The sequence below is a fragment of the Varroa jacobsoni genome, unplaced genomic scaffold, assembly GCF_002532875.2.
Source record: "Varroa jacobsoni isolate VJ856 unplaced genomic scaffold, vjacob_1.0 scaffold_1489, whole genome shotgun sequence".
Classification (NCBI taxonomy): domain Eukaryota; kingdom Metazoa; phylum Arthropoda; class Arachnida; order Mesostigmata; family Varroidae; genus Varroa; species Varroa jacobsoni.
This window is the reverse complement of record NW_019214391.1, coordinates 106,828-119,848: the sequence shown is the minus strand read 5'-3', so window position 1 is coordinate 119,848 and position 13,021 is coordinate 106,828. Positions and strand designations below refer to the sequence as shown.

Sequence of the window (13,021 nt, the reverse complement as noted above, 5' to 3'; positions counted from 1 at the left end):
GACAATCTTAAAAAGCAGAAAACTAAGCGTACCAGTGTTTCAGCAAAAACAAATATATTATGTGGCACAAACAGAGAGAGGACACTTCAGAATGTTGGTAAAGCATCATAGTATCTCAAAAAACGGGAGTCATGTCTAGAGCTATCTACTGAAGCTACAAGAATTTCCTCTAAGATATGATTCTATTTCGTTTACTTAGACGTGTTAGCATCCTAAGGAATGCATTATCAGCAGTAATAACAAAAGCAGTTTATCCCAGTCGTTTGCCAGCTGTTTTTTCCTTAAACAAAGTGGGCAGAGAACACCAAAGGGTTACGGGGCTTTTATCTAGGGGTTTGTCCTACTTCGGACGGCAAGGTCGGAATAGAGCGACTGCTCTGCTTACGGCCGAGTCTGAATAAACACCTTAGATTTTAAGAACGTTTAGATTGTATATAATATTAAGACAATATTCAGTATGCAATAAACTGCCAAGCCCTTTCTATGCTAAGAAGGCAGTTGAGCAGATCATTTTCGCGAGATCTTACTGCGCCATCGGCCTCTAAACACTTACTCCTCATAAGTTGCTTTTTAGCTATTACAACTATTTCTCGATTTTTGTCTTTAATTTTTCATCTTGATGTCACCTTATGGCAACAGTCGTCACAAAATTACTTTAATTATATCAGAGAGTCGTATTTATAATTATTTTCTTTCAATCGAATTCCCCAAATATTACGATGAAACTGTCTTCACTGCTTATTGGCCAAAAAGGTACATCGTCCCTGGGGATGAAGTCTCCACTCTGATTTTTGATTACCACGGTTCTTACCTATTTTGCATACAGGCGTCGGAATCTTTTCCTTTGAATACACCGTCAAATAACTTCCCTTTAGCAGAAATGCAACTCTTTTTTTCTGTAAGGTGGATACTTTTAGAACATACGGAGTTAGCTTTGAGCCAGTACCCAACGTTTGCATGCTTTCTCTTAGTGCTCTTGGGGGAGGCAGCTATCTAAACCGCATGATTTGCTTAGCGATGAAAAAGTCCACCGGCTCCTTGATCCGTTCGGAACGCAGGGAGCGATAAAGCGAGGAACCATAGCAGTAATAACTGCAATGGTAAGCTCAGTAATTTGAGCGTCTTAAAGTAGCAACAAGCGATGGCTTCTAATGCAGACATCGAGACAGAGTCGACCAGCTCTTATATTCAGCACAATAAACTCCATGGCCTCATTCGCAACAATCCCAGAACTCACCCCGCATTCGTTATTGCCTGGAGTCACATCTAAATGACTATTAATCCATTCTCTTTTTCGTCTATTTGTTAGCGTCCCGACACGGGGATGTCTGCCCGCCTCTAGATCCACATCAGGCAACAGCACAGATACCCTTTAGCTAAGGTAACGATAGCGATATGTATGTCGTCTACCGTAGTAGAAGTGTCTTGACACGAGCGGTGTCCTACGTGCGATGTCAAACCGCGCTGGGGTATACGAATAAACAAACTTACTATTGTAGTGGTAGCAGATAGACTCAGCGGGATGTTGTCAACTTGTTGACCGCTCAGTTGATTAACAGTGCAACATGTCTTTGCTAAGAGGATCCAACCAGCAATTGGCAACGGCTGATTGTTGTCTCCACTGTTGTCCAATCCCGCCGGTTGTGTCAGTCGGTTTTGGTTCTGGGAGCTGGCAAGCGGCTACTGGCAGCGGGTTAGTCTTCTTCCGTAACGCTTGAATACTAGGATGCAACGTGTTCAAGCGACAGGAGACGTCTGAATAGCTAAACCCGATAGCCCAAGCCAGTCCGTACATAGGGTCATTCGGGAACTAAACGGCGATGAGCAACCAACCGAGTCCCTCTGTCTTTGCAAGTCACCGTTGACGTCATGCATCTGGTATGATCTTGCAAGCAACTTTTTCAGTGAGAGGATTGCAACTTTTAAGGAGTAGCGAGCTGCAGACGTTTTTCCTTGGTTTTCTTAGAAAAAGAATCTCAGTGTTGTTAGCGCTACGTATTTTGGATAGTAGGAGAAAAACCCTCCTGCATTCGGGATTCCATCTAACCATAGTATAAGAAAGAGGAATTTTCTCTAGTATTCGAAAAAAGAAATCGCCAAAAAGGGACAAAGTGGAGTTCGAGGGATTGAACGATGGTTTAAGTCGAAGAAGAAAACACGGGGAAATAAGAAATTTCCTAATACCCTTGGTACAGCGAGGCAACCTTTGGGAATACTTGTTCAGACTGCTTTCGTGCGTTTATTTGATGTAGCTATGGGTGTGATGCGGAATGCTCACTGCTTCATGATTTTGGAATATGAAATTCCTACTGATGCAACGCCATCCCTGAAGAGTGATGAATAAGGTACGGGAAGAGGGTGGAGACCAAAAAATGGGCAAAAAAGAAAATCATATGAAATTTGCTCTCCAGTCCGGATGAAGACGTGTTAGGAGATGCCATATTGAGACTATCATGGTTCTATAAGGTTCATTATGTCGGTAAATACGGTAGTTACTGGTAAATGTGCAGCATAACACTACTGCGCAAACTGGCGGGTAGAGTGCATTGACACAAGCCTTAATTTTGCTCAGGCCTTTCTCATCTTACAAAACATCCTTTAAAAAAAAATTGACTCTGTTATGCTTACTTACGAATGCATTTCCACTGAAAATACATGCTCATTTATGTGCTATTTTCATTTAATTATGGAACGGGATCCAGCCGTGGAAGAAACAGCCCAGTTTCTGGAAACTGTCGTTTTAATGATTCCTAGTTACATTGAGCAAGTTCGTTATTTATGACGCATTTGCATACCAAAATTAAACTAATTTTATATTCGAAATACCTGTACCAAGCTTAATTTATTTCTTGTGACCTACCTGGCGATCCAAAATGAAAAACAAAGTCCTTGGCTGAGACTCCATTGTTGAAGGTTAGCAAATAAGGGCAAACTGTACGTAGATACACACATATATATATATATAAATGTGTGTGTGTGTGTGTGTGTGTGTGTATCTGTACCTAGTTTTATATCTAGTCACTATGACGTGCTATGAGTTTCTCTGCCTTACAAACCCTGCCACGCCTTGACGAAGCGAAGTGATACTTTTAGTCACTGATGATGATGATGTGCTCGACAAAAGACCACCTCACTTGCAATAAATTTGTCTCCAGACAATTTCTCAATTGTGTTGCACTTATGACAAATTCTATAAGCGTATGATATTGGCTTTGGCGTTAGAAGCCTGAACCGAACCGTCGAAAATTACTGCACTTACTTTGACCTACAATGCACCCATAATTCAGGCCCGTTTAATCTTGATTGTTCATCACGGGTAAACATTGCACACACGTACACATAAGCAACGAAGCCTTATTTTTCTCTTTCCTCCTAGTTTTCTGCATTTTAACCTCTTGCTCTTGAATTAACTTGATAACAAATAGCTCTAAAAAGAAAGTTGATCAGGGCCGACGCGGCCAGACAGCCTTGGTCTAATGATAGTGGATGGCAAAACGTTTCATATTTCTGTTCTGTGAAGTAACGTCAGCTAGAAAAACACTGGTTGAGACAAGCTTAGGGGTGGAAGTAAAGTTTTTACCGACTTAGGAGAACTGAGAGGCTTGAGGGATTGAGGCTTCTCGGGAACCTGCGAACGGAAGAGTTGGGCGAATGGCTAAGTCGACTCAGTATGAAATAGTTGGCAGGCTCGCTGGCTATCAAGTCTTTGAGGACCGCCTGTACCGACGGATTCTTCTCGTCCTACGAACTCCGGTGAAAGCACGATCTAATTTCCACTCGGAAGTTTTCCTCGAGCCTTTCCTAAATGATCTTAAGATGTGATCAATGCCCTAATGTCCCCGAGGGCTGAAATCTCGCAAGAGAGAAACATACAGGGAACGATGAGCGACGCAATTCAACTCAGCTCAACAACTTAACAAACGGTTCAATAGAGGGAACGAAAAGCTACGATAACTAAGATAGAACAAGGCCCAATATTCTTCGCGTAAAAGCAACATCGAAAAGGAAGAATTACTGATCAATGGAATACTAAAAAAAGTAAAAATTTAATTACCAATTAAGCGTGCATAAGGTACTAAATAGGCAAACAGGCAGCAAACATATTTATTGCAGTAAAAATTAGCAACTGGCTTGTCGTAGATTATTATTTAGTATCGGAACAATAAATGTCTAAAACAAAATTTAGCCAAGTTCGAGAGATAATATTAAATAAAAAGTAAGCTTTCGATTACTATCCAATGACAAAGAGAAAAGCGCTAATGTGAAGTTGTAAAATCAAAATTGTCAAAAATAACGAATTTAACATCTCACTTTTAATTTAACTCGTTTTTTATGCTTATAACGTATTCATTTTGTAAACATACATTATCTTGCATATCTTCCCTTGAACTTGATTTAGCCTGCTTTATCAGGTTTGGGCTTTGCCGACAAAAACGAAATCTTTAAAACCTCTTATTATGCTTCAACCGTCGCTATTCCTGTACAAATTCTTAAGGACGCTGCTCTCTAAAGCGTAATAGCAAAGGAAGACGCCAGTGGAAGCTAGGCAGAGGCACTCAGCCAATGTAGACGTTTACTGTATCTTAATAAGAATATTTACGGTTTCCGTATTTCCTCCGTGCTTTGGTACGACAAATGATGGAGGGGTATTAAGAGACTAGAGAAAGGAAGGGAGGTTTAATGAATTTCGTTGACGAGCAAGCGTGGACATAGCCCAGATAATTTTTCTCTTTGTTGGCGCCGTTCACTGGAGTCATTGATCTCTCAAGATTCGTTCTTGACCTGATCAACTGTAAGCCGTAGTTATCGTAAATGGCGTTGGAGCTACAATTGTCGCTAAAGATATCCTGCCAGGCACGGACACGGGTCCTTCCTGTCCTATCAACGATTTCGTTAGCTTGGGCCGCCTTTAGCGATCTCAATCCTATTACAGGCATTCCCAACACCCAAATCCTGCGCCTTCGATTTCCGCCGATATGTCGGGCGAGACCAGCGCCACCAAACGGTGACCTCTTATGTTAAGCACGACTAGTGAGTTAACCTGGAGCTGGTGGTGGTTAGGGAGCGCACTCGTAAAAGAGCGGATTTTGGAGAAAGAAGCGATAGCTCAAGCGCAGGATGGAACTGTTATCTAATAGGCTTGACTGCTTTATTCAAAATCGAGGGCACCGGGCGAACTCGCACAGCTGAAAGGCAGTCTTTGAGAAGCGAGCCGCATTCGACGTGTATGAAAAAGGGTTCGCTAAGCTTTGATAATCGGCTCGTGAGTTTGAACTATTGCTGAATGATATTATGCTACGATGAATGATCAAAAAGGTAATACGGATAAAATTACTTACATTTATATAACATATATACGGTTTTCGGTATTTCATTGGAAGGATGGACAACTTACGGCTTCTAAGGTAAGATCATATTGTCAAATTTTGATGGAACGATTAAGATACGCTAGTATTTACAACAGATCGTCGTTTTGGTTTTTATGTAAACCTCAAACTAATTACATAATATGTAGTTTGAATAAGGATTCATTGAATATGCACTTAAACATAATACGTAGTAACGAAAAACTTCACATACATAGGTCAACAACACAGTATCTCCATGTCAGGAAAAGTATATCAAAAGATTTGAAACTGGATATAATTCGTTCGCGTTGGATAACCTAATTCCGCCGTAACGAGGCCATTTCGGGGCAATAGAATAGTCGCTCTGTTAATGCTACGAGAGACCCTTTTGGTGATAGGAATGCAATATAATTCATTAAGCTGAACGCTGTTTTTTTTTTTTGTTAAACTCAACAGATTTTGATTGCGCATAACAAAGGCTGTACTTCCGCCAACAACACATGTCAACCACATGTGAATAGTCACACCGATATCTGTTCTAAAATTTTGTGACAGGACGTGAGTTTACAAACCTAGCTATCTACGGATAGGCTATATGCAACCTCGGAACAGGTACAGGACTTTATAGGACGACTCGCATGCTAAAAACATGATGATCGGTCACAGTTGATATTTCTATACGCATCCAAGTACTTCGAATCGTAACGATTGTTGAATGCGTTATCAACTGAGGTCACGTCCGCGTAAATTTTACAACGGCAACATTCCTCGTGCCTGTGTTCGGATGCTTTTTTTTCGATAGAAAGTTTACCCTGGCCCTTCGTTGTTTGCCAAGCTTAGCTCTCCAAGAAATTTCATTATTTGCATAGACCGACACAGTCGCCGAAGATGAACAGTAGGTACTAACTAAACGTTAAAACATTGCTCGAACATAATTCTGTTCCTTTCTAAGCTGTCTTGTATCTGCCACAGTTACCGCTCTCCCCCCAACACGGCCACGGTCGAACTTGCTCGTCTCAGCTTTCTAGCCAAGACAGAACAGTGCAAGCGCTGATCACGGCAACTCCTCGATTGGAATAGTAATCAGCCCATACCGGGGTGACGGCAGTGACAGTACTTTTCATCAGCGTTGTATTCCGTATGTCTTCGTTATCTAGTGAGCGTAACCGTGCGTTCGATAACAACGAAACGAAATTCTGCCCCAATGGCCAGTGCGCACCCTTTGCCTGCTGCTCCCCTAGCAGAAAAACGATCGCGCTCTTTCTTTCCCGGTTCGCTTACATCTACCATTTATCATCCTTGTTACAATGTTAGCTTAGACTTTTAACGAAGAACCTTGTCTCCATCTTTCTCGACCCCTCTACTTGACTGCAGTTTTGTCAGTTTGCTATCACCTTTTTATAGTCCGCCGAGCTTGATCTATTCCTATTCCCGAGTGTACATTATTTTTTCCCCTCTTCGCGCTGTTGGCTGCGTAGCTCTCAAGTCCTTTGTATTCCTGATACGGCTGCCGCGACATCGAGGTGGCGGCCAAGGGGGCTACTGATTTGGCCGGTTCAATTTCTTGGTCCTATTTGGCTGTTGTGCGATCTTAAAGACAAAACGCAAACAGTTTAATATTCTTTGCTGGCGTTCTTTTTGCTGAAACGTTATTGCTAAAAGGAGATAGACTAGCGCGATAGCAACAGAGACGATAAGGGGACACCAACAACAACGACGACGACGCATTGTATAACTCCCGCAGAAAATGGGACATTTCGGCCGGTTCCGAAGTCTCCCATCAGTAAAATGAATGCGGAGACAATCTGAGAGTGAAAAATGGAGTGAAAAAGAAATTGAGCATGTCGTATCCGGCACGAGTATGCAAAACGAGTCAAGTGAAAGAACAGCTACGAGATGATGCATCAAGGCTAAGGACGGCGCAAGCGGCCAACTAGCACCTCAGAAGGGGTGGGCCTCGTCATGGGGTCTGCGTTTTTCCAATACCTGTCATAATATACATAGTAAGTAACGATAGTGAAGATAACATAGTTTTGGTAGTATCTACAACTACGACTACTTCGATGGAGACCACACGAGCGAGAGAATAAAGGTAAGCTGATGCAGCTGGCGCAAGAGGCGCGGCGCCATTAACCAGTTCTGGCAAGGAGAAAATGCCCACACACAAGGGCCAGGCAAAGGAGCGTTCTCTTGAGGAACGCGAGCACCAAGCCAGCAAAAGCTATGTTGACGAGCGAACACACATACGCATTCAGGCTCAAGCAGGAACGAAGATGTGAATGCAGACGTAAGAGGAAGGCGAAAACAAAAAAGAAGATCAACTTTACGACTGTCCGAATTGGCCAAGTTTCCTGAACGCCCGACTCACTTCGCTATTCGAAACAATCATGAATGCAATAACATAAACAGGCAGAAACAAGGTAGCCAAAATAAATAACGATTGAGGAAGCAAAAGTGTCGGAAAACCAAAAAGACTGAATCCCGTACGAGACTTTAACAGCAACCTGTTTATTTTTGGGTATCAAATAAAAAGCGAACCAGTATACGAGTAGCTATATTGCTCTGGAAGTCCATCATGCGCCTCAAACGTCGATGCAGCAGACGGACAGCCGTGGTGGACCGTTGAAGTCGACATTTTATGGTCCCAAAAAAGTTCTGGCTTCCTGGCCCAACTTAGAAATGGGTGTTTAGCATGTGGTTGGCACAAACAAGAGAAGGCAATGTATGCATTGAACTTAGAAAGGGTCTTTCTACGATGTCACATAACCAAGGTTAAATTGCTTTGTGGGTGCGTCGATGAATGGCGAAGCGCTAAAATTGGCGGATGACTACGAAAAACAACTTTATAACTGTAACGTATTTTATTCATACGTTATGTTAGAGTTACGATATCAATCTTGATTGCTATGAGATTCGTACGATATACCATGGAGTAAACGTTATCGGGGAAATCGCCGAGGAAATTTTGATTTATAAGTGCCAGTCGGAACTCAGAATGGTACCGACCCGTAATGCATCGATACTGATGTCATTCAGTGACCAAGGAACGCTATATACTTCTACGCTTTATTGTATATATGAACGTTGTCATTATTGTTTTTGGCATCCACTTAACGGATTTTCTAAGCATCCAGCCAGGCAGCCATCTCGTACTCGTTACAAGGTTACGTATACATTCGTATAGATCCGAAGCTCGGTGGCTATGTTTAAGTCGAACGAGGTGCACGACAGTCAAAAGAAGTACTTACAGGGTGAAATCGCTGTTTGTGAAATGCTGTTTAGGTGAAAGTAGATTTTCCTTCTTCCCCCGAGTGGCCGAATTTAAATGCACTGCTTAGAGCTTTTCTGCCCTCCTGCTGAGTATCGCATGTGTCGTTTCGTCACCGCTGGAGTTTAGCCCCTGGTGCCCGCACGTAGCCACAAGCACCCTCCATTTGGTTTCCGTGCACAGGACCGTTGCGTCAGCGCAAGTTTCGACGTGAGAATTTGGGAAGTCACGCAATGGGTTCTGTAGTACTAGGAGTTCTCTGTTATCCTAACAATAAACCAAAGAAAAAAAGGCGCCGGTTGACGGGATAGTCTTACTACGATCATGGCAATAAAGTAACAGCCACCTTACTCAAGGTCTTCGTGCAGACCTTCGCGAAGGGATTCTCTGTTAGCAACCACTGTCACCAAAGTGGAAATGTCGAAGTCGTTTCTCCCTTTTGCAGATCCCACCTACCGCCGTCGCCGTCACCCCTGGGCCCGCCTTTCCTCCGAGCGCTGTCGGGTGAATCCTTCCTATCTCTGTTTTTCTACTCGTTTCTGCATCCTACCACTGTTTAGGCTAAGCTGAAAACCATGAATGTTTTGGCTTGAGTTTCTATATTTTTTTGCGATCTTCTATATCTTTCGGTGTCAAACAACATTTTAGACCGAGATTTATTACTATTTGATATAATGACAAGTTAAGCGTATTCTTTGCTAAATTAACGCCATTTTATATGCTCTGCCATGCATATTGCTGTCATTCATATAGAATGGCCGGAAATGATTACAAAGTTGATTAGGCAAGAACTTGTTGTAGATATTGAGCTCCGAACCTTAAAACTTAATATATATGATGTAACACATTTTTACCTCTACATACGTGTATCCACTAGATCGTAATAATCTATAGGACATAAAGGACGAGGATTCGCTGCGAATTGTACAAAACAAACACTTTAAAAATAGGTTGTGTAAACAAAAATCCAAATTGATGTATAGTCTATACGTCGATTTATTTTAGCTCAGCCAGTACAATATCAGTACGATCGCCATCCGCGACTTGGGTGTTGACGCTAACAGGCGTACAAAAAGACAAAGAAAGCTAGTTTTTATAATGTGGCCAAAAGCGTCCATATTTCGCCAACGACACACATGCATCCCCACCTGGTTTGCCTCAGTTACTGCGTCTGTGAAACAAGCTTGGTGCTGTTGGCAGGGTAGAAAAAGCAGGTCGACAGTCCAGGGCACCGGTAGCGGGCGAACAAGCGAGTGTATTAGTTGCGACTGAAACGGCCACGCTGCTACTTTCAATTAGGGTTACCCCATCTCTGTTCCCTTGTCTAACTAAGCCCTAGTTAGCTATTCTCAGCCTTGAAGAGGCACAGGCACGGCTAGCAAATGAAAAGCCAGAAGCCAAAACCGTTAGCGCTTGAAGTGCTAACAGTCCTGCAGTCGTCGGCGCCGTCTGAGGACAGCGCTAGGTCGAACCCCGGCGCTGGAGCTTCTACTATTGACACCTCACCAACAGTGACAACAACGACAATAGTCTTAGCATGAAAACTGCCTCAGGAGAAGAATGGCTCTCTAGTCTAGAAACGCTGCCTCGAAGATGGTGAAGGGCTGACTGCCATTCTCGCCTTCGACCCAACAGCAGGTCGGGACAACTTTTACAGGGACCGTATGAGAAAAAATGCGCTGGAACGGATGCAAGTATCTTGTTATTAGTGGTACTAAATAAACAGGAAGATACGCGCGTGTCTGAATTATTCCTTTCTAATTTGAGATCGTTTAGTAAAACAAACTGACAAGCAGGATCTTTTTCATATCTATCAATAGGCATTGGGGAATTATTGGGAAAAGTAAAAATGGGCTGGGAGAATATGAGATTTATTTCATTCAATACAATTGAACCAGAAAATGTTATATCATAGATCAAGTGCGCGTACGTGGAAATCACTTCTATAATTATAATTAACGAAATTGCGAATGGATAATAATCGGCCTTGCCAGCGAGATCCGATGGCTTTACCAATTGGAGCTACGGAACCTCAACATATAAACTTGTAACAACAACGCCACATTGAGAAGTTCTTTTTATTTGAAAGATACTTAGTTAATGAGATGAAAAGATATAATCAAACAAAATCTTTGCAGGTCGGTTTGTTTTTAATTTTAGTGAAAATAATATTTTCGAAATAATTTTAGTGTAATTGACAAGTTGATCTTCAGCTCGTAGGCGTCGACCTCTTTTTCTATTTCCAGCATAAGTTAGACTGTTGATTCCTATTACTGTTACTGTTGAAAAATAGTTTCACTCTTGTAGAGGGAAATAGATCCTTCTAGTTTATATGAAAACTAAAAATTTCCTCTGCTTACGACGCTATTTGTAGACAATCTAGAACGTCAGCTGGAGAACATCCATGGCATTGTTCCATTAGAGCGTCGTAAGTCGAAGCTGGGTCGTTCAGCGAGCCGGGCCACGGATCACGGTGGGCGTATGAGTGTTGTTAACGAATCTGAAGGAGAGATCTCGTACGAAAGTGATGGTTCGGAGACTGATTCTACTAGAACTGGTGAGTATTTACGCACAGACTTCACCGACAAGGAATCCGCTTTTACAATGATTTCATAGAATACTGCTAGAAAGAATAATGGAGATTGATAGTTCAGCGAAATACACTACACAAATAAATAATTTTACGAAACGAGGTATTTTTATGTTCTAAAAAGCCATTTTTATATGTAAAAAGAGACATTTTTGTGTTTGTTTAAGTTCAATCAATACTACACGTCACTACAACAATCTAACAGTTTCAGGCGCAATTGGCTCGATTTTCAAATTCAAATAAAATACTGGCGTCTTATCCCTTATTACACAATAGCATTTAAAATGCCGCTAATTAACGATAAAGTTAATAAAGCAAGAGATTGTTAAAGTTCACAAAAATATAAACTTTTAGGCGTGAAGTATTCGCGAGAAATCTACTTCTAACAAGAATCAAACTGGGGTTTAGTTTAGGCAAATACCTGAATCTGTCTTCGTCTGACACGATTAACTAAATATGTTTAGGAAATAATCCATGATTAAAGTTTCCATATGTTTTCATGGGTGATCTTGTTCCATTACGTACAAACGTGTAAGGCAAGTGACTTTTTGCACTCTATATGCCCTATTTCGTCATCCTATTTCCGGATCCTTCAAGCTTTCGGTAAAGTTAGCCCGAAAATATTTTCTGTGCAAGGTTCCTGCTAGTATCTCTTGTGATCCTTGTTCCCTCTGTCGGGACGAACCCATCTGTATCGGCATGCTTTGTTTGTATCAAATGGGAATGTATAGCACGATGTCCCACTTTGCTGTTTCTAGTTCCTGGATTGAGGGCATAATGCTCTTTTTCTCTTGAGGGTAATCCTTGTAATCCCGCAGAAGCTTAATCGCTGGACTGTACCCCTATCATAGATAATATCCAGTTCGTAAGTAGCTCTGAGCATCTCTCCCCCATTCACCGGAGCAGCGCCGATTAATGCGATGGTATGGAGCCGTTTCAGGACTCGTACGTCTATTAATTATATATCGTGTACCTTCATGCTAAGAAAACCTGGCTAAATCAAAGTAACTAACAAAAGCAGCTGCCTCTCATTTGTAACATCATTTAAACGGTTCGCGTTCAGAAGGGAACGTATACTTGAAAACGCATAACCAAGCGTATGCTGGCCACAGCTCAACGTACCCAGAGCTCACCGCTGGTGGACGTTAATGCAGTTACCGTAAAATAATCGGCTTTATACTGTGTCAGTCAGTTGTTTTTACGAAGATCATTAAATCGATGCTAAATTGTGAAAGTTCAATCATTTGAAGTTACCTTACCAAAAGAGACGCATCTCGCCGTCAGATTTGATGCTTAAGTTAGTATCAAACAATGGACTTTCGTATGAGAAATAGCTTTAAAAGCATACATTTCATACTATGGTAGGTATAAATGCGTGAACGACTAGGATACATTTAGAGTTAATTATTTTGCACACTTATACAAGATACATAACGGACCATGCCTATTTGAATTCTACACTTTTATGAGTACGACTATATTTTGTGCATTATAATTATGTTTTAAGTACATTTAAATACATACATTTTATTAAGATTTCTTGTATCTGTAAATAACAACACATGGCGAATTACATCATATATACATTACATGTCTCCACATAAGCGCATTGGTGAATATCCTACATTAGGACCAAACGAGCACCGAATACCAGATATATGCACATGAGATTCACAGGAGATGTACCAAACTGCACATCGTAGCAATCCAACATGGAAAGTAACATCCTAGGGTATAATTATAGAAATATTCGGCGCTAATTTAATTACTACAATTGTAAGTGCTATCGTTATTCTGTTATTCTATATGCTATCT

The 13,021-nt window shown here is 41.5% G+C and overlaps 1 protein-coding gene across 1 annotated transcript in view; it reads left to right on the top strand.

Moving 5' to 3' along the window:
- Positions 1-13,021, top strand: part of kkv (hyaluronan synthase-like protein kkv) — a 133,098-nt gene that overhangs the window by 94,612 nt on the left and 25,465 nt on the right. The window contains exon 18 of the mRNA XM_022850806.2: positions 10,991-11,173. Coding sequence (XP_022706541.1) covers positions 10,991-11,173 — 183 coding nt within the window. The remainder of the gene's footprint in view (positions 1-10,990; positions 11,174-13,021) is intronic.